The sequence below is a fragment of the Lactuca saligna genome, chromosome 4 (genome assembly GCF_052625555.1).
Source record: "Lactuca saligna cultivar CGN05327 chromosome 4, ASM5262555v1, whole genome shotgun sequence".
Lineage (NCBI taxonomy): Eukaryota > Viridiplantae > Streptophyta > Magnoliopsida > Asterales > Asteraceae > Lactuca > Lactuca saligna.
This window is the reverse complement of record NC_136420.1, coordinates 99,779,660-99,803,057: the sequence shown is the minus strand read 5'-3', so window position 1 is coordinate 99,803,057 and position 23,398 is coordinate 99,779,660. Positions and strand designations below refer to the sequence as shown.

The following is a 23,398-nucleotide window of genomic DNA, read 5'->3' as shown; positions in this document are numbered from 1 at the left end:
ATAAATATAATATAACGTATTTTTTTTTTGTGATAGCGAGAGATGGGGAATGGGATCAAGAGGGGTAACTGTCAAAGCCATAATTGAAACACATGCAGCCACGTGATGTACGATATGGTACAACTCTATCCTTTTTATTTTGTATTAATTTAATATTTTTAATTCTTATTATTGTCCTAAAAAGAAAGCTAGAGCCTAGTGGAAGAACCTCACGAATCGAATACCACATGTATATGTTAGAGCTTTCAATTATTTTTTAGTTTTAAAATAATGGTTCTTTAGTCATTATCTGGTAATAATTATCCAAGATAATAATCAAGATACGTAGATGTATTTACGAGTGTTTGAATGTGTAGTTTGAGCCTATGAGGATTGTTGTGTGATATTGAAAAATTAAAATACGAGCAAACTGTAAAATAGTCAATGTAGTTGGTTTTTTTTTTTGTTGATTTGGGGGGGGGGGGGGGGGGGGGGGGGGGGGTTCAATTATTATTATTATTTTATAAAATAGGTGTAGAGATTTGTTGTGATTTTGTTTACGTCTTTGAATAATATTTTTATTATTATAGAAAATGACGATATTTCATAACTATATTTTGTATTTGACATATTTGGCTTTTTCGCCCCAAAGGTAGTGGAGCTCCTTAACAGAGTCCAACGGGTCATGCACTCTAATGTCATATCTCCTAGATCCACGTATGTTGTTTTCAAAATGATTAGTTTTGCCATCTAGAAAGAGCTAGCAGCGCAGCTTGTTGTCCGTTTGCCTTCCATCGATATGTGTTGAACTGTATTGTTAAACTAGGTGAAAACCCATGGAACCCACAAGTGTTAATATTAAATAAAAATTTAAATTTAATTATGTAATAAATAATATATCATTAAATTAGAAGACTAATATTGTATTTTTTATAAGGATTTTATTTGTAGGTATGTAGTTACACTAGAATTGTTAAGTATTTAACTACAAATAGAGATTTTTAAAACCTTTATTTATTTATTTTTTCCTTATCTTTCATGTCGATTGTACGTTAGGTTAATAAAAATTTTGTTGTTTTCGTCTGTTTTTTCTTAGGATATGTTTTCTATTTAGAATAAATTTGTAAACTTTAAGTATTTAATTACAAATGTAAATCCACATATTTTATAAAAGTAAATACTTTATATAATGCAACATACGTTTAAGTAATGACAAAAAAAAAACATCACAATTGATTTCATTCAAAACAAAAAAATGATATCTATCATGAAATTAACATAAAAAAAACAATACGTAAGTATTTACTTATTACGATGGATGAAATGTGCTCTGCTAAAAATAACTAAAAGATGCTACAAAAAAGTTGGTTATAGATTGCGAAAAACTTCCTTATAAACAACATTGGAAGTTTTGTTTGTTAGTCTACCATCTTTATCTAAAATTAATAATTTCAACCCCTCTCTGCTTTGAACTCTAGATAACGCAACATACAATTGTCCATGTGAAAAAACCGGATCTTTGAGAAACAAACCAACATTCGATAATGATTGTCATTGACTCTTATCAATAGTCATTGCAAAACATACCGCTAAAGGAAACTGTCTTCTTGTGAATTTGAATGGATTTTTTTTTTCTGATGGAGTTAAAGACATTCTTGGAATCAAAGTTTAGTTTCCAACATTAGTTCCAGTTATTATACGCGCCTCGATAACACGTTTGCCCAATGATATCACCTATAGTCTTGTGCCATTACATAAGCCGTTTTTCTGATCAATATTTCTCAGTAACATTACTGGAACACCAATTTTTAAAAACTAACTTATGATTTGGTAGACCAGATACTTTGAGACCATTTAATATATCAGAAGAGTATAAATTTGCATCAAACTGATAATGGAAAAATTCGGACTCACATATGCTATCTGAACTTAAATATCCAACCTCATCTCCTGGAAACTTCTTAAGCAAACGGTCGTTTATTTCTTGAATAACTTCATTCTTTGGAGCAAGTATCGCTCTTTCTTGGAAATAATTTGTAATGCTATACCTCTCCAAAATTGAAGGATATACAAACTCAATTAATAAACCTATAGGATCATCTGGATCATTAATGAGAATATCATCTGGAATATCGATAATCGTTTTGTCATCGTTCGGACCACCGAGTTTGCCTTTTCCTATATCCAATAACCAACTTGCAAAATCTTTTATTTTTTTCTATATTAGCTTGATCCTTTCCAACACTGAGTCTCATATTTTTTGTTAATCTATACACTTTGCAATGTTGCCATAAATATGAGGAACCCAAAGAAGTGTTAACAATGTTTTGTCTGGTGCCACTCGGAACTACATGTAGAATCTATCTGAAATCTCCTCAAAAGACAATAACTTTCCCTCCAAAAGGAATATTTGAGATGCTAGAATTTCCACACCTTAACACATCTTTCAATGTTCGATCTAAAGCTTCAAATGCATGCTTATGGATCATAGGTGCTTCATCCCAAATTATCAAAAAGGTTTTTCTTATTAAGCTAGACAACTCACCATTTGGATTTATTTTACAAAAAGAATCTTCTGTAAGTTCAAATGGAAGTATAAATCGAGAGTGTGCTGTTCTACCATCGGGCAATAATAATGAAGCAATACTGCTTGAAGCAACATTTAAAACAATGTTACCGTCAGATCTAATTGCTGCAGATATTGTCTTCCACGAAAAAGTTTTACCCGTTCCACCATAACCATAAACGAAGAAAACACCTCCTTTATTTTCTTTAACAACACTCATGATGTTAACGAAAATGTTACGTTGCTCATTTGTTAATGCGAGAAACATACGATCAAAGTCATTCTTTATAACGGGAATGTCGTAATCTAGCTCCTCAATGATAAGTCGATTGTTCGAAGAAGAAACTGATTTAACATTTGGGTAAGGCATGTTTGTGAATTTTTTGAGAGTGGGGTTATTTCGAAGTAAGATTTGTTCTATTTCGAACAAAGTTAAGTTCTTAACTTCATCTTCACTGAGTGATAAGTCTACACCATAAATTTTAAACTAATTTCAAAAAATAAAATACAACATTTAATAATATTTATAATAATTATTTAATTGGTGTTGATATTTAAAATAAATTGTTTTAAATAGAAATGAAGAAAATAATTGAAATACCTGGAGACTTTAACCTTTGTAGTTGGTTATATAGAATTCCATCTGCCAAATATTCTCATGTATTTTCCCAAACGGCCTCTGGTTTAGACATACTATTACACATCAACAATGTGACAAATAAGAAGCGTAGATAAAAACCAGATCCAGAATGACTTGCTTCTTTAATTGCATCGATGTATTCCTTGTCATCATCTAATAGACCGAGTGCAAAACAAGCATCTCTAAAAGAAGCATATGTTTGACTATTTACTGTGCGAATATCATCAAATGACGTCGGTCCTTTAACTTTATTCAAAAGAATCCTTAAAAAATAAGCTTCGCCAAGATTAGGTGAAACCGAATGAATTCTATCAATGGCTTTTCCTACTTTCCTTCGCTTCCAAAATCTACCATTTAACACCCAAACAAACTTTGTAGGAAATTCAACATATGTAAGATCTCATGATTCACTATTAATTGCATTACACTCCATCCATGATGTGAACTTTGAAGCAGCAACAAAAGGTTTGTCCAGAACATCGTCAATATCATCGTCTTCGCCATATACAATCTGTTGTTGATTAGGAAGATGAAAAGGTAGTCTAACCACAGAAGGATACCTGCAATGAACATCATATTTAAATAAGGAATACGAAAAGGTAGTCTAAACACAAAAGGATACCTTCAATGAACATCATATTTAAATATTCTCCATGATGCTTCACATGCAGATAAATATCTACAATCGTAATATTCATTTATTTCATCGACCGCATCATTATTTTCACATTCATTGCTTGTTGGTAGAACAACAACTGTAGCTCTATCAGGACCATTGTTTATGTATTTAAATAGATACTTTATAGAAGATCCCTGATTGCACCATTCAACATTAATATGTGCTTGATATCTTTTGAATAGATATTTGATGTATGGAACAACATTTCTATTATCCAACTTGACACCCGACTTTTCTACAAAATGACCAACGTCTCTTCTCCTATATAACAGAAAACCATTCTGATCAACAAACGAACGATTACAGAATTATTTTGGAAAGTTTTTAGAGCACTTCTTCTCCATCATGCATGGACAATTCATATTTTGAGCTCCACATGGACCATGAATCATGAACTCATTAACAAGTGAATATAATTCTGGCTCTTCAACTTTTTCTAGTATCTCGGCGGAAATTATCGGATCGATAAATTCAACAGTGGGTAACTTGTTGTCAGAATGCATAAACAAACAAATATGACTATGCGGAAAACCTCTCTTTTGAAATTCAATGGTATAAACATCTGCAAAATATTTGGCAAAAAAAACAAAATATGATTAGACAATAAAAACATATAAGAAATATACTATAATAAGAGTAATGTTTTATCAATAATGAAAAAATATAAGCTTAATTACATGCTTGAACTGTGCCGAAAATTTTATTCTCCCTTAAGTCTTTAATAAATGCATTGAGCTTGATCTTGAACAACCTACATAATATAGCAGGCATGTCTTATGGTTGAAGTGAAGTATCCTTAAGAAACCTTTTAATCTCTGGCCATTTGGGATTACACGTAAAGGTTATGAAAAAATCTGGATATCCAAACCATTTACAAAGTGACATGGCATCCAAATAGTTTTGCAACATATATCGTGCACCACTAGTAAATGAAGAAGGTAATATCATGTTGGATAAGGTGTCTAAGTCCATAACTTATTTGGTACATACTTGACCCGACCCGACATGGTCCATTTGGGTTGCACTTCACCCAAACGATTTATGGATAATTTTATGAGAATTGTATACTTACGATTTATTAATATATTATAAGTTATAATATATTAATATGAAGTCATGTTATTTAATTAGTTTTAGTCTTAAATTAATTATGAATTAATTTAGAGATTAAAAAGAAGACTGATTAAATTATGGGCTATTGTATTTTATATAGTGTGGGCTAATACTCATTTGTTAATGGGCTAAGCTAATATGGAAGTCCATGGATGATCCATGGAGCTTTTAACCCATGGATCCTTGGAAAGGAAAAGACATGGGTTATTAGGGTTTCACCCTAACCATGCACACTATACAAAGAAGCATATGATGCAAGAAATGAGACGCTAGTTGTGTGAGACTTAGTGGTGGCCGATTTCATAAGAAAGTATACTATTCTCTCAAGTTTCCAAAGTTTGTGGTGATTTGTGATTCCATTTGAGGCATTCACATTATTGGTGCTAGGCTCTCAAACTCCAAGCAATCAACCACTATCAAAAGGTATGTACTTCTACTATCAATTTTATGATTCATAATTCTTATGCTATGCTAGTTAGGAAGAAATCTTGGAAATTATTATTTGCATGTATTTTAGAAGAAAACATAGATCCAAGGTTTATTAGGGTTGCATGCACACTTAGGAAGTGTTAGATTGCTCAAACCCCAACAATGGTATCAGAGCCTAGGCTTGTTTTCTTGAATACTTGATGCAAATTGCTGAAAAATGTCGAAAAACTGCATTCTGCACAGCAGACTCGCCGAGTCCATTCATGGTACTCTCCGATTCCATGTGTAGATTCAACCAACTCGCCGAGTCAGTTCATGCACTCGACGAGTTGGCAGGCCTGAGTGCAGATTTTCGAGTTTTGGTGTCGGAATTGGTCTAGAATCATTACCTTAAACTGTTTTGGACTCATAAAACCTGTTTTTGATGTGGTAATGATGATGGTGGACCAATTTCAAAGTTATAATCAAAATTTCAAGTTTATATGTGCTCATATGATTCTTGAAATTGTTGATGTGGATGTTCATGTTCATATGAGTTTTGTTAGATCATAGGAATTATTTGCACATTGTTTGTTAGTTAATTCTTGATCTTAATGTGTTTTAATGGAATTCATAATTTGTCCTCAAGTTATGGAATTCCAAAAGTTTTTTCTTTTAAATGTTTTTTTAAGAAGTCATAAGTTACACTTTTGAAGAGTTTATCTAATAAATGCTTTTATGAACTTCATAACTTGTCCTCAAGTTATGGATTTCCAAGAGACTCTTCATTAAAAGTATTAAACACTTAATTAAAACTCATAAGTTATGAATATCCAAAAGTTTATGAATTGTTCAAAACTTGCCCTCAAGTTTTGGAATTTGTAAAGTCTCACACAAATTTAATTCCATACCCTAGAAGTTTTAAAAGTTAAAATTCTACCCATATACTATTATAAGATTAATGGTTAATTATTGTATATATATATATATATATATATATATATATATATATATATATATATATATATATATATATAAGAACAAGTCGTTTTACCGTTAGTAGGCCTCATTCACGAAGCCGGTCTATAAGGTGGGTATAAGGTTGTTGCCTATAAAATGTCAACTTAATGGGTGTCCACTCTCACCCACCGCTTGCTTGATCGGTGGAGGGTCGTTAGCCGAACGGGTAGGACAATTACTTTAAATTCTCATTAAAAGTATAATGATTATTATAAAGTAACTAAATATTTTTTATTTAATTCCCAAGCTTAGTTACTTTAGGAAAAAATGTGAATTTGGTGCTAGCCCATGGAATTCACACTTTGTACCTTACCAAGTCGTTGGTGGAGCGTGTGTGGTTAACCGACACACTAACTTGGACTAGTAAGGATCACAAAGGGTGACTTAATGTTTGTCATAGATCAATGGAGCGTGTGTGGTTAACCGGCACATTGATTAGGTGATAATATTAAGGATACCAAGTGAATTGGTATGGTTATTCACACCTTGTTTTGTGATCCTCGGCATCCCAGTCACAAAAATTTGAGAGGGCACACTCGAGATTGAAACATGCCATTGAAAAGTTCAATGAATCTCAAAAGATCTAGGAATTTCAAATCCAATTAAAACCTAATAAATTATTTCGTTTTTCATGGTGGAAATTGGTGAATCGTCATTCGCCTACCTTCAAATATTTTATAGCTTGGATTACGGCATCCCTTTTCCAAATTATAAAATATTGTGTTGGGTCCTAGCCTTAATATTTCATATTGGGTGTTATATTAAGGACTTTGAATCAACTAACTTGATTTTCTCCCATTATAGATGTCTGGTTCAGACAACTATGATCTTCCCAAATCTCTTGAAGATGGTGTCCCTCAACATCATGCTTCACTTCCTTCACCTCCTCCATTTATTCTCCCAAACCCACAAGTTTAAGGTCACTCAAGCCCTGTTGGCAAGCAAGATCTATATGTGATCACATCTTGGTGATGAAGTCACGTATTGACAAGCCGGGAGAGTTGGGTGTCAAAGTCTTGTGAAATTTGGATGTTTAATCACCTTCTTGGTAACACAGTGAGTCCCTTTGGGACTACTATGAGACAGACTATGACATGAGCCTTAATGATCTTATCTATTTGCTTTGTGTTGCGGAATCAGCAATGATTTGGAACACTAGTAAAGAAAATTTTATTAGAAGATCAACTTCCAAAACCTTAAATGGACATTGGCAATGGTAGCATTGGATATCTAGAAAAGCATTTCTCTTCCCAATGGAAAGGGATCGGCCATAGTCAACTCGGTTGACCAAATGGTAAAGAGAAAGACTAAGTTTGAGATAGTCTTATGTGCCATTACCAAAGAGTCTATATGTTTTATTACCAAAGGGAGGGACACTGATTACGAAGCTGCCATATTTACCGGAAAGATCATAAGATTGATCAAGTCAAAAAGTTTGACTCTACTTCAGTTAAAGTCCACTGACTAACTCTATTAAGTTCCTATTTGGAGATTCTTATTACATAATGTGAATGGGTCACATGTTGATGTTTTTAAGAATCAAAAGAAAAGATAGGAAGCTTAAAGTAAGTGTTGATTCTGATTACGAAGGTGGGTTTCGATCGCATGGTTCGGTAATCAAAATTTTGAGTTGTTGCTTAAGAGTTATAATATATTGCTTATGAATAGATAACAACAAGGTTTTCATGTGGATTGTAAGGATAAGTTTTTCTGCAGAGTTTTAGAATAAAAGAAAAAAAGGGTTTTAATTTTATTTATTTTAAAAGTATCCTTACAATGGCATCTATGGAAAATTGTTGCTTATATGTTTCCAGTAATAGCAATATTGGAAAGTGGATTTGATTCTTTCATTTGTGGTAGTATCTGAATTTACCAAATGAAGAAAGTTTTTCATCACCCAAGCTTCAATTGGACAGAAACTTGGAATCATACAAGTTGTATTGTATGATGGATGAGAATTTTCATCTTTGAAAATTAAGACTAACTCTTTGATCACATGTATATGTGAGTCAATTGAAGGACTAAGGAATTAGGTACACTGGGTGTGCGCTGGTCAAGGTCCACCACAAAGATTGATTTGTCATGATTTACTAAAGATTAGTAAATATGATTATACTTATAAGGCTAAGTATAATTCTGTAACATTGGAAAGGTTACAATGTATGACAAAACAAATGAGAAGAATCAAATTAGGCAGAAAGATAAAAGTTCCTCAAATTTGAAAGGATGGGAGAGTACTTTAGTATCATATTTCATGATCATCTTAATGATTATGAAACCATATCACAAATTCATACTCTAAGGATGTCTTAGTGCATTGTTATGGCTAAGAAGAGAGGTGATGAATTGTTGGATTGGTTAAAATCAAGAAGATGAGTCATACTTTGTTCCAAAACAATTCTTAGAGTCATACTCCAAGATTTTAACATTGAGTGACATAAAGTAAGGTTTAAAACACTTATCAAATGTAGTGTAAAATGTTTATACTCTTGTACATTTGAGATTGGTAAGTTGTGATGTCTTTGATGAGACAAAGACCAACTAAGACCAATTGTGTGAAGTGTTAGTCTTGATAAGAATACGCACTATCCCTTGAATATTTTTTTTGTCAAGGAATGGTTCTTGACTAGGGAAACTTATATGTCAAGGGGACAGTGGGAGCCTTAAAGATCCTGAAAGAGTTTCAAGATTTAATCAAGAGTAAGACCTGTAATTTATCACTAGCACACGACTTAAGGTTTGCAACCTATCGTGTTGACATAATTCTTATTTATGTACCTACTTCAAATAAGTTGAATTTGCATGTGAGTTATCAGAGTTCAACTTGGAAGCATTGGTGGGCCTTGTGCTACCAAGGTGACAAGAAACTAAGATTGAACAAGTTTAATCCATGTAAGGCTGAATTTATCACTAACCTTATCTTGTGATTATGGTTTTAACAAATTCACATGGATAGGAACTCATACACTATAAAATCTAAGTGTCATAAGGTTTCTCTCCGATTCATGAAAATGATGGTGAGGAAACGTTTTCATTAAGTAGATTTTACGTAGATATCAATTGTGTTATTTGCATTTTCAAAAGTCGTTAGTGGAGCGTGTGTGGTTAACTGGCACACTAAAATGGACTTGTGAGAAATGGCAAAGGTCTAAGAAATTGAGACTATGATTACGACATCCCTTTTCATAGTTCTGAAAATTGTTTAGACACACATGTGAACTATCTAAGAAAGGGTGTATGAATCTAAATTTTAGAAGTCCAACTGATTTCTGAATATATGTCAAAGCTAGTGGGAGCATAAGTGTTATGCTAATAATCATCAAGCTAGTGGGAGCATGATAATTGTGATTACTATTATTGCAAGCTAGCAATGTTAATTATAGAAAAACAAAAGTTTCAATTCGTGAAGTTGCAGGGGTTGAAAAGTTGTTTTGGTATAATTAAGGGAGAGAAAATTATACTTCATTTCAATTCTAAAGCTTAGATTGAGATTTTAATCATCTTTAGTCAAGAATATATATATATATATATATATATATATATATATATATATATATATATATATATATATATATATGAATTTTGTGTTGGAATGGTTCAACTTGAAGAAATTCTATATATATATTGTGTTTTCAAAATTCGATTATGATTACGACATCCCTCTTCATAGTTAAATTTTGAAAACATGGCAAATAAAAAATATTGTAGCAAAAGACTGGTCTAGTATCATGTCTTTATGTCAAACATCATGAATCGTGTCCCATATGCTTCGGATATAGGATCGATTGCATATGCTATACTATTCATCTTTTCTAAATTTTCCAAATGCTTAAGGCATTGAGAAGGGAAAAGTCTAGAATTGGATATGACTAAAGTGATTAAGCAATTGTCGAGGACAATCTGAGATTTGCCAAAGATTGGTCGCTCAGGGACATTTGGAAGTATAGTGTTAATTTTGGCAGGACCATATTGACATATTCTGAAAAGAAGTAACTCTTGTTCGAAAGTGATAGTCAAAATGGGACTATGGAAATGTCTCCATAGGTGGAAGTTATTCAATCTATGTAAGATTAGAAAACCTTAATGCAAGAAGGATGTTCAAAGCAATGTACTTTGAATATGAGACTTTCGTTCCATAGAAGTTGACCTTCTTTGGAATACTCTATAATGACTGGTGACAAGGTTTTGGTGACTTTGTGAATAATCATTACAAGAGGAACATTGCATAAAAGTTTAAAATCTAACAGTTTTTTTGGTAAATGATAGGTATCGGGGATTTTCACATTTACAATAAGGATTTGGGATTGTGAAATGAGTATCATTGGAATCATGTTTAATTGATCTACATCACAATGTAAGGATCATAGAAAAATATAGTGTGCATAAGTATGGCATAACTATTGTTTAGAAAAACAAAGTGTACATGCCAGGAGCATGGGACGACTGTTGTTTTTATTCAAGTCTTAAGTTGATTGTTTGAAACATTATACAATGAATAATGTGTAATCAATATGGTGATAAATAAAAGGTGGTTCTATTTATATTCAAAAGGGTTCTGAGACCATATTGGATTCGATTATTATTGTGTTTCACTTTGCATGTTTTGACTTCCAAAATAGCTAGGTTATTCTTTCCGAATGACTAAGTTATTTAAACACTCCACAGTCGTTCATATGTTGGAAGTAGGTATGAATCAAGACTGTCATGAATCGAGTTTCTAGATGGCTAAATGGGTTTAGTCATAGCAATGGTTGCTACAACATTCATGAGTGCTCATAAGTTATGAGTATTGGAATAAACCCACGCTCACTTGTATCACTTCATGGAATTTATCTCGAGTGATCGTGAGACGGTAATATCATATAAATCTTCCAACCTAGAGATATGAGTTGTTACCTATGAGTTGGTTGTGCATTGATTACACGTAAACGCATCAGTAACTTGATGTTATAAAACGTGCCTTTGTGTACAATTCAACAAGTAGTAGAACAAACATATGAGTCGAAGTTTATCTATTCCTTCTAGAAATAGAAGCGATATCTGGGCCCCTCGATGATTTTGTTGTGACCTATGTACCGGCCGGTCAGAACTAAATTGATGTGTTCGATTAAGTTCTTTGTCAAACAAATCGAAAATCAGGAAACAAACTGCTGGACAATAAGTACGACGTTGTTCCATGTATTTGTCCGGCTGATATCATGAGAACAGAGGATTATATGATCACTTATCTAAAATGGCGCGTCATAGTTCAACAGAGTTTTCGAGAGCTACGATTGCTGGTTGGTTCCTGAAGTAACATACGCAAATATAGTTATTAGACTTATCCAAGTGGGAGTCTGTTGGATAAGGTGTCTAAGTTCATAACTTATTTGGTACATATTTGACTCGACCCGGCATGGTCCATTTGGGTTGCACTTCACCCAAACGATTTATGGATAATTTTATGAGAATTGTATACTTACGATTTATTAATATATTATAAGTTATAATATATTAATATGAAGTCATGTTATTTAATTAGTTTTAGTCTTAAATTAATTATGAATTAATTTAGAAATTAAAAAGAAGACTGATTAAATTATGGGCTATTATATTTTATATAGTGTGGGCTAATACTCATTTGTTAATGGGCTAAGCTAATATGGAAGTCCATGGATGATCCATGGAGCTTTTAACCCATGGATCCTTGGAAAGGAAAAGACATGGGTTATTAGGGTTTCACCCTAACCATGCACACTATATAAAGAAGCATATGATGCAAGAAATGAGACGCTAGTTGTGTGAGACTTAGTGGTGGCCGATTTCATAAGAAAGTATACTCTTCTCTCAAGTTTCCAAAGTTTGTGGTGATTTGTGATTCCATTTGAGGCATTCACATTATTGGTGCTAGGCTCTCAAACTCCAAGTAATCAACCACTATCAAAAGGTATGTACTTCTATTAGCAATTTTATGATTCATAATTCTTATGCTATGCTAGTTAGGAAGAAATCTTGGAAATTATTATTTGCATGTATTTTAGAAGAAAACATACATCCAAGGTTTATTAGGGTTGCATGCACACTTAGGAAGTGTTAGATTGCTCAAAACCCAACATATCACACGCTGACCGACATTGGAGATATTAGTGGTTCCTTGAGCTTTCTAGTTACATAAATTTTCATAAGACTCGCATCTAAGAACATGTTGTTGTCTACGTATGTAATGCAATCTCCCTGTTTCCATCATAGTATAGGCATCTACCAGAAACTGTTGAAACAACCTTTTTGAATTAAGAATGAACGAGAACGAATGATCTCTATCTTGAATTCTAAAAGCGAAATATTCTCTCATTGTACATTTCGCCCGCTTGCTGGTGTTTGTAAATGTCACACCTCTATGAAGAATGTCAACACTGTAACCATCATCCCCATAAGGTATAAAGGATGCAATTCACTGATACACTGTAAAAATCCAGATTTTGTTTGAACAACAATATCCCTATTTTCAATTGATTCACAACTGTCACCGATAATTAAGGCAACAACCTTAGAAGCAGTCGGTAGGTTATATGTTCTTCCATCTCGCTCCCTTCTCCCGATAAGTCGTAATTTCATATCGACTTGAGGATTTTTCTGAAAAGTATCTCTTACCATTCTATAAGATTTAACAACCACATTATTTGAATCCAACATCACCTTAATATCTTCAATAATATCGGTGTCAATTGATGTTGATTGATCCTTTTCCTCACTAAAATAAATAAATTTATACATAATATTAGTACTTAGTCTATATATATATATATATATATATATATATATATATATATATATATATATATATATATATAATTAATTAATTAATTAATTATGAATAAGGAGTTTGAAAAAATACCCAAAGCATCTCTGTCTATTTGAAATTTTGTTCTTAGTATCATAAATGTATAACTGAGAGAATTTTGGTTCCGACTCTTTTGCTGGTAAAAGACTTCCAATACTATGATAATTTTGACCACCCAATCTAAAAATGTATGGAGCGTTTCCTCTATTGATTGAAGTATCAATTTTACCACCCATCGACGTAAAAGAAAACATTGAGTTGTAGCGTCGAATGTTTTTCATGAAGTGTTTGCTTTTAGAATCCATATTTCGAAACATTCTTTCATAACTGAGGGTGCTCTCTTTAATTCCGGAAGTTGAACTTTGCCGTAAGCACAACATAATGAATAATCCGTGTTCCATTTTTTTTTACCTCTAATGGATTCATTTCTCCATAACTTTGCATGACATGTTTGACATACAACATTTTGATCACCATGATCTTAATATTCTGTAAAAGAAAAGACAAAGAAAAAAATATTTCTGAATTTTATAAGTATATACAACACACTATTTAAAATGTAAAAAAAATGAAAATGGATATTATTTTTTTATTACTATTTGAGATACCAACCATAAGGTTTTCATTTATGAGTTGATGTATATTTTCTACATCTTCTCTCAAATCAATCAATGTGATAGGGGATAAATTTGTCGTCTTCCTTTTTAATTTATGACATCCTAGATTTAACTTGATTGATGATGAAGAACCAGTTAATGTAGATGTATTTTTGGATGTCATATCATTTGAAAGTACATAGTACTGTCTTTTGTTTGCTCCGTTCGAAGTGGAATATTTATCGAAACTGGTGTTATCTGACCAAAAAAAAAAAGTATATATATATATATATATATATATATATATATATATATATATATATATATAGATTATATAGAATATGGATAATAGTACATTTTAAAAAACAATAAATTATTACCATTTTTAATGTTAGATAACGGAGTTCTAACATTTGAAATGTTAGATAACGGAGTTCTAACATCTGTAAAGGAAGGAGAGTATTGTACGTTTCTATTTTGGATTGCAGGTGAAGTAAATGAACTGATATTTTCAATTTGACCAACAATGTTGCTTGATTGATCTACAAATAAAAAAAACTTTTAAAAAATGAAGACATATGTATAAAACAAAGTAATGACTTGGAATCATTTAATATTACAGGATTTGAAAAAAAAAATATATTAGAGATCATTTATTGTATATAAATGTTAAATGAAGTTAAAACATAGAATAAAAAATAATATTAGGGTTAAAATTAATTATATTTTTTAAGAGATGTGCTATTGATGTACTTGGAAGGTTGGATCTTGTGTTCATTTTCTTCGATCTTTTATTTTCCAAATATATTTTTCTTTGTCTTCTTTTCTCTCTGGCTTGCAACTGGTCCATGTTATTGTTATTTTCTGCATAATAAATAATAGGATAGGAAATGAAATGTATAATTAAGTAAATAATATTATTATATAATAATATTAAAGTAATAAACGTACCTTTGTAAGCATCGGTTACAAATTTCAAAGAAAATTGACTTATATCGGAGGAAGAATTTGAGAATTTATCTATTTTTTTAGGTTAATAAATATTTATCTTATTAAAAAAAATTATGTCATTTAAAAAATACGAAAATAATTATAATAAAAAATTTATATGAAAAACTTACCTTTGTAAATCGAAATATTAACATTTGTAGTTGTTGAAGATACATGTGTTGAGTTAGTACCCAAATTGATATTTTTTGTATTATCTAAATAAATACTATTTGGTTTTCTAGTTTTTTAGAAGGAAACGAATGCATTGTATGGCTGCAACAATTAAAAAATAAATCAAATTAGTTTATAAATTAATATGCTTAATAGATAAGAATTAAGTATTGATATAATATTTATCCGACAAACAACTGAGTAGAAAATTAAAATTGAATTTAAAAATTATTTTTTTCATAAAATAATATTTCATTAATTTTGATAACTTATAAACTGTAGTGAATTTGTAGTATGTGTAAGTATTTTTTTATTAAGGATTGACAAAAAAATAAAATAAGATTATGTAATTTTTTTAAACTCATTTTTTTAGAATGTTTTTATAAATAAGAAATAAGTGAGTCATGTATTTTTTTAAAAAAAAATAAGTAAATTGAAATTTTTATAAATTATTAAATACTAAAAAATCGAAATTTGATGTTTTTTTTATATTGTGTAAATGTGAATTTAATTAAAAATATTAAAGTTTATAATTTAAAATGAATCCTTTTAATGAATAATACACACCATCAAATCGGAAACATATTTTGTCCTTACGCAAATGAAGAAATCAAAGTTATAGGTGCGAAGAATAAACTGTAACCCTACCTCTCGTTTCAAGAAAAACAGAGAAATCGAAGAGGAATGAATCAAATTTCAGCAAAAAGACTACCTGAGTCTCCTCATAACCATAGGTCGGACTACTTATCTCGCTTATTGTTTCGATTATTTGTTGTTCCTGTTTCTGTTAATTCGTTTTTATTGAATGAGATTACAATTTTCTGGATATAATTTGTTTATTGGGTAGATAATAAGTTTATGATTAAAGTGTTATACGATGATACTAATTAAGAAATTGAGCTTTTTTTTTTTGTGTGTGTGTGTGTACAAATTCTATCATCCCTAATGTACGCCAAGGAAAAACGTGATTTCCGTTGTTGCTTAGCATGAATGTAAACAATTCAAAAGCTCGATTTGATTGCTATGGGTTAGTGTTCATTCCCTTTTTCAATTTCAATCGGTGGTAACGTAAACCCTAGAATATTAAATTCCATACGACTATGTTCTTCTTTCTGAAATTGATATCTTCATTCTCTTGTGTTGGAATAAAGGGGTTTATTTTATTATAGAGGAGTTTGTTGCTCAAATTTTAATCTATATAAGTTCATAAACATTTTCTGTAGAGTATTTGAATTGACAAAGTATTTAACAACTTCAACTACTTATGTTAATTCAGAGATAATCAACTGCAAGTATAACAAAAATGGGTTGATGTGGTTGTTTTGTGTTTTCATTTGCAAACAAAATCAGAGGCCAGGGATAGAGTTAGAAAATAAGAAGATAGCAGGTCTTATTAAATGAAGAGGTGGAAGAAATAGATGAGGTAAAAAATGACAACATGACAGATAATGAAGAAGTTATAAACATTGGTAAAACCTTTCAACATATTCCAAGGTAATTTTCATTTTTGTTTTATTAAACCTACAATCTACATAATAATATATTTTTTTTGGCAATTACTTATATATTAATTTCTATTCATTAAAGTTACATGTTCTAAAGAAAACATTCAAGTTTACAGTGTGTCAATTATAATTTTTCATTAAAATGTTGGTTATAATATTGAGTTGAAAGACTTTCTGCATATTCAAATGTTTCTTAAAAACCAGACTTATCATGTTTTAAAGGTAAAGGGTTCGACATGTTTCATAAAAAATTAAAAACAAAAACCCAAGATACCATTAGTCAAAGCATTAAGTCATTGTTAAGCAAATTCCGAAAGACACTTTTATTTTTAAAGTGGTTACTGAAATCTTAACAAATAAATGATCCATGTGTAAAAAAGTAGCCACATAACCTTTCAAATCAGTTGAATATGCTTTAAAAAATATAATTTAAAAAGATAAATCTGACAAATGCAAAGGGATAAAAAGGCTTTCTGTTTGCTGCATTTAATTTTATTTGGGCAAAATTGTAATAGTATTTCATTCTGGTTTTTGTTTATGTATATTCACATAATCATCTGTCGAATGGATTTCAACATTAAATCTTAGAAGTAACGAAATAGCCTTTTTTTTTTATTAAAATGGCAACTTGTATATTTGTATTGAATGTTAAATGAGAGCAATTGAATGCAAAATATCAAAAGTAGAACGATAATATGCGTAGATTCTGAAACCGTAATGGTTTGAAACATAAGTGTAAGAAAAGAAATATGTTATTTGTCAGGAAACTCATGAAAAAAACGATCGTGGAGTGTATGTTAAATAATAGTAGTTGAGGGTTATTGTGTAAAATAAAGGATGTTTGTTTTTATACATCAGTTGTACTAAAAGAAAATATAGAAACTGATGAAAAGAATACTACCAATTAGTCTAAAAAAACTTACCTGATATGTGATTATGGATGTTTTGCAGGATTAATAGGAGGAAGAATTCAATGGTAGTTGATGTGTGAACCGAATATATGAATAGAAAGTTTATGAAGCAGATTGAAGTAACAAATGCGATATAAGTGTTGCAGATGCTTTTGAAAGACAAAGAAGACAGAATCTGGAATTTAAAGAAGATGTATTTCACGTATAGAGGTATATTTATACATATAAAAGTTATTATTTTAATATTTTCAGAATTTAACTCCAGATTTTATGCATATATTGTTATTTAAATTGTATTGGATATTTTTTTGTACCTGATTTTATGGGATTTAATAGACTCTGGATCAATTCAAAATAACTATAGGATTTGCATTTAATAAGTGATTACATAAAATAAAAAATAAATGTGTTATATGGACGAAATTAAAAAATTAATTATGGTATTGATATATTTGACTTGAACATGAAGTGTATAGTTTATTTTATTAACAAATTTTTGCATATTATTTGAAAATCAATTTATTTATTCAAATTTTATTAATGCATCTTTTTGTTACATATTTTTCGGGATTGTATGTATGAATTACATGAAAGGACTTGAAGATGGAGATGAAGAAAAGAAGCGGGAAAAAATAAATTTGGAGGTCTGGGAGATTGACACGTGGCACTCTTCTACGTATTTTCTTCAGCTGCGACTCTAATGAAGGTAATGCTATCTGGTTTGCATATATTTTTTTAGAATAAATTTAATAATACTTGGGAGTATCATTTGTCATTTGCAACATGGCTGGCCTTAAACTTATTATCCATGGTTAGAAAAATTAATTTCTCTTCGGCTTTATTAGTTTGATAAATTGTATATACAAATGAAGTAAAATTTATTCTCCAGGTTTTAATTTAGAAACATTAATAAAAGTTTATTGTCCAGATTTTAATGTAGAAACAATATTTTAAATTTGAAATCGTAATAAGTAATAAAAAAAATTGAAAAAAAAGTTATTATTTTTAAAAAATTTAAGTTATATCAACAACTGTTTGATGTTGGTTTAAAATGAATATATCAATGGACTCGAATTAACATTGTTATAAATATTTTTTGGTAATATATTTTTTTAGAATAATTTTAATAATACTTAGGAGTATCATTTGTCATTTGCAACATGTCTCACCTTAAGCTTATTATCCATGATTAGAAAATTTGATTACTTGACTTTGACATTAAAACTAAAACAGTAAGTAAGTATAAATTTTAGTCTATTGCAACTTTAAAAAAGAAGGCAGTAAAATGATTAGGAAAAAAAGGATAATAAATAATTCATGACATCTCAATTAGAATGGATTTAACGAATATGTAACACAGAAGAACATGTACAATTTGTTACAAATTCACATACAAAAAAAATCAACAATGTAATATAATTCGAAAAGAAGAGATAGACCAACTTTTGCAGATTTGTTGATGTAATATAATTCGAAAAGAAGAGATAGACCAACTTTTGCAGATTTGTTGCAGTAAGAACAATTTTCCCATAAAAAAAGTAAGTAAAACTTGGTTGAAGAAAAATAGGAGAGTGTGAATGAGGAACACAAATAAAGACCTGTTGGAATTGATATTTCATCTAATTCATCTTGGATGACACATTTTCATGAACATATCATACATATTTACACTTTTCTGTCCATCTAATGCAAATATGTAATAAAAGTAATGTAGTCTTTCAAGATTATGTAATGAAAGGTGCATCAGATCATGTAGCTACCTGCTAGCTGGTGTTTCATAAACTGTTTATATAGAAACACATTGAGTCTGAGATTTAATCAACATAGTTATAATAATATGTCATTGAAATCATCCAAAAAATACATTCCAACGATGATAGTAATAATAAAAAAAAAACAAAATGAAATAAATTTAAATGAACCATTATCTTAAAATTTGTCCCACAACAAACTTATTTCGACCAATCATTGTACCAAATAACTAAAACAACTTTAAAAACCAAAGCAACCCATCTCAAAAATTCTAATTTGTTTATGAAAACATAAAACAACTCACTTTTCCACTTTAGGAACTAAAAGTGTATTTCCTTCTCCGATTGATTTTCTTTTAGATTTTGTCGAACTCAAATCACCTCCAGAATCAACGTCATAAATGTCATGGAGGTTGCGCGTCAAATAATTTGATATTTTCAGCGGACTGGTTGCAGATGATTTATCAACTGTTGATGGAGTAAAACTCTCATCTGTTTGTGATATCACATCCTAAATTAAAAAAAATAAAAATAAATAAGCTGTCATTTGGAATATATAAATATTATTGAAAGTTAATATGGGAATATAAAATACCTTTTGAACATTCTGAACAATATCATCTGATTCGAGTGGTACTTCATTTAAGAACACTGATTGAGTAGTCTAGAAAATAAAATGGATATATACAAAACGTTATGTATATAAATAAAAAAAAACAAATATAAAGGGTGATCATTAAAACGTTATGTACCAAAATTTCTAGTTACTTTCCAAATGGGAAACAATGTCTACATCCTCTATAATTTTGACAACGCTGTAGATATTATTATAGTTGTTGACGTTGTAGGATGTAATATCTACAAGAAACGCAAATTTTCGGTTTTTCAATACGTTCATTTGGTTTGGAAAAAGTTGCATACTGTCTCCAGCCTGTAAGAAGTTGTTTAATATATTAAAACAAAAAAATTTATTTGATAAAAAAAATTTAGAATAAAATAGTATACCTATTCATGTAATGTTTTCAACTCATATGCACTTATATCCAACAATCTTTTTGCTTCCCTTTCAAAAAGAGTAAATCCTATGGTGCCGGTATGATCTTGCACGTTGATTAAAATTATATACCTAAACAAAAAAGTATTAGTTTAATATTAATTTTGTTGAAATAGTGAAAGATTAATTAATATTAATATAAGTAGATATGTGTTTACTTTAAAACAACATGAAAATTCTCGTCATTGCAAACTGGATCTTTACACTGAATAACAACACTTTCTGAGATGTTGTCGGGGGAAGTATAAGACATATTTGGTTTGGGCATTTTGTTTATCTTTTTCCCACATTTGTAGCACGCTTCATAACACCAAGGTAGATTATGTCTTATATTGACAATCTTACCGACTAATACAAATTTCATTGCCTATATAAAATAAAATGTAAAATTAACAGAAAACACAAAATATGTAAATAAAATAAAAGGATATAAAATAAAGAAACATACTTTGAGTGGTTCTGTGATCTCAGAAATGGTTTTTAAAGGGAAATCCCCTTTAAAATCATCTATGTACGAAGAAGCGTAACTTGTCAGCGTAGTTATGCTTTTTTCCAGTGTACCTCCATTAACATTAGCTTTCAATCTGTAATGTTTGAAGTATATATTATTAATTAGAATAGACTGAATTGTTATAACTTTAAACACAATATATTTTTTTTTTAAACATTTTAAATATATATTAAAATAGACTAACTCTTTTTTGAAGTCATTAATCTCATCAATTTCAGAATTAATGAACATTTTTGTTACATCATAGTGACTTTTTGCTTGACCTATTCCTGTAAAAACAAATTAATCAATAAAAGTAGATTGATAAAACTAGTTAAATATATATAGTTTCACTACAAACCATCCAAATGTTAAGTTTAACAAACTGTATCACTATAACAACACAAGTAACTGTGGGGTTACTTTTCAAGTACTGTGACAATTGGTGTGCTTGACTTCCAAATATAGTGACCTGCAAGTGTACAAATCTAAATAAAAAATAATTTAATTAGTAATTTGGATTGGTTGTTATATTAGTAAAAAAATATGAATAAAAATAAGATAAAAAATTTATGTTTGCATAATCTCACTCTAAGTTGCTTAGTGTAATCTTCATGTAATGCCTTAGTGTGTTAGGATCGGATGCTTCAAGGGGACCAAATGCGACAATTAGTCCAATAACATCTACACAAGTTTAATAAAATAGAAGTAGATATTATTTAGTTAAATACTAACATAGTAACATGGATAATAAAATGCACAAATTATAAAAATGAATGGAATAAAATTTCACAACTAACTAAAGAATGACTCTCTTGGGCAAGTTTGTTCGATGATAGAATTAAATTCAACAAACATAAAACCATTAACTGGACCTGAAAAATCCTCATATCTTTTTATAATAGTTTTCCAATCCAAAGTAATGGTTTGTCTCTGACCGGTAACACTAAAACCATTTTTCACAGTAGCCATACTGGGTTTTAAAATGATGTAACTTTGATCTTCCTTTAACAAATGACCAAATCTGGAAAAAAAAATTTGTTAAATACACGAGATTGGTATTTTGTTCCCTGTTCACCAAAATAAAAAAAAATTATATTGATTGAAACATATGTAATATTTAGTAGTTTTAAAAAAATATAACAAACCTCTTCGTCCATGACGATCATTTCAATGGATAAAACGATATTATTTCTTATGAAATTCCACATCTTTAAAACCCGTAGTTTGAGATGGGAATCATCAGCCAAACTTTCAATGTCTTTTAAGTATACTTTATTACCTATATTCATTTCCTACAAAGAATTGATAGCATAAGAAATAAAAAAAATAAAAAAATAGCAACATATTATAAAAGTAAAACAGAAACTTTTTAAACCATATACACACAATAAAAAATTAAATCAATTATGTTGAACATAGCAATAGGAAATTTGCAAATTTAATTAATAGCATAAGAAATAAGAAATAAGATGTAACATCCGGATTTTACCAGGTAGCTTGTAATCTAATTTTTTTGTTATATTGTGAGAGGGACTCGGCGAGTTGGAGCTCAGACTCGCCGAGTAGGGACGCGGAATTGAACATTGGTGCGCGCCTGGACTCGACGAGTCCAGGATATGGACTCGACGAGTCCAGGATATGGACTCGGCGAGTCTGCGCTGTGTAATGAAACCCTAAATCTCCGGGTTTGAGGCCTATTTAAAGGGCCTTATGGCCGTCATTTGTGCTCACCCAACCCTCAGTGAGTGTCCCTAGTGTTCTTGAGCGATTTGTGAAGAGAAGGGAGCCATTCTTGACCTTGTGTGTGTTGTTTAGCAAGAAGAAGGAGATCCTAGGCAAGAGGAAGCAAAGGAGGTTGCTATTTCGTGGATTTGGAGCTTAGATCATCACTCTAGAGGTATTATCTCGGACCATTTTCTGTTTAGTGAAGCTTGTTGCGATTTAGGGTTTGTTGAACCCTTTTATGGCAAGATTTGGTGTCCTTTTGGTCCCTTATGAGGTTGGAACCATAGATCTGGACCCTTAGAGGTCCAGAGTGTCCCTTTACCCAAGCTTTTTGGGGATCAATGGAGGCTTTGGATTGGAATCCTCATGCCTTAGGTCAAAACTCCATTATTGAGCTATAGGGTGTGTTATGAGCACCAAGATAGGAGCTTTACGTGATGAATCAGTCGAGGGAGGCCAGATCTATAGTTTTTGGAAGCAGATCTGACCTTAGAAGCGAGTTTGAGTGGTTGCATGGCATGGACTCGCCGAGTCTGTTCATCCGACTCGGCGAGTAGCTTGAAGGTTGCCTTGGGACTGCTCAGCGAGTGGTCCAATCGAGTCACGGGTAGACTCAGTGAGTCAGGGTGAGTTGGAGAGGGATGACGAGTGGACTAAGTCAAACTTGGACTCGCCGAGTTGTCCTTGAGACTCGGCGAGTTGAGTCGGGGTGGCCCCGCGATTCATTCAGGTGAAACTCGTCGAGTAAAGGGAGGGATACTCGACGTGTAGTAAGAGGATTTCAGAGGGTAGGTGAAAACGTCTAGACTCGCCGAGTCGCCATGGTACTCGCCGAGTCCGGTCAGAGTTGACCATTGACCGTTGACCAAAGTTGACCTGTGTTGACTTCTTATAGATAGTCAACCTTAGAGATATAAAGTGTTAATTAGAAACGTATAATTTTATAGGAGGATTAGAGCTCGGAGGATCGAGCACGA

General features: G+C 30.9%; 1 protein-coding gene and 1 long non-coding RNA gene across 2 annotated transcripts; one reads left to right on the top strand and one right to left on the bottom strand.

Moving 5' to 3' along the window:
- Window positions 1–1,750: 1,750 nt before the first annotated feature.
- LOC145039976 (uncharacterized) lies at window positions 1,751–4,635 on the bottom strand. Its single transcript, XM_078987969.1, has 6 exons — window positions 4,542–4,635; window positions 4,198–4,426; window positions 3,632–3,745; window positions 3,285–3,532; window positions 2,525–3,013; window positions 1,751–2,157 (listed from the first exon to the last, which is right to left on the bottom strand). Exons 1-6 carry the CDS (start codon window positions 4,633–4,635, stop codon window positions 1,751–1,753), a joined length of 1,581 nt encoding a protein of 526 aa, XP_078844095.1.
- Window positions 4,636–17,484: 12,849 nt separating this feature from the next.
- LOC145039134 (uncharacterized) lies at window positions 17,485–22,594 on the top strand. The gene is made up of 3 exons (XR_013679751.1): window positions 17,485–17,608; window positions 17,993–18,104; window positions 22,512–22,594. It is a non-coding gene; the product is annotated as an uncharacterized LOC145039134 (long non-coding RNA).
- Window positions 22,595–23,398: the final 804 nt, after the last annotated feature.

What these genes read in the sequence shown, in the direction of transcription:
- LOC145039976 (XM_078987969.1), bottom strand. Translation starts at nt 4,635, where the DNA reads ATGCCTGCTATATTATGTAGGTTGTTCAAGATCAAGCTCAATGCATTT. An exon ending in TTTCGGCACAGTTCAAGCAT is followed by an intron (nt 4,427 to 4,541) that starts GTAATTAAGCTT and finishes AATATTTTGCAG; the next exon opens with ATGTTTATACCATTGAATTT. An exon ending in CCTTTTGTTGCTGCTTCAAA is followed by an intron (nt 3,533 to 3,631) that starts GTTCACATCATG and finishes GTTAAATGGTAG; the next exon opens with ATTTTGGAAGCGAAGGAAAG.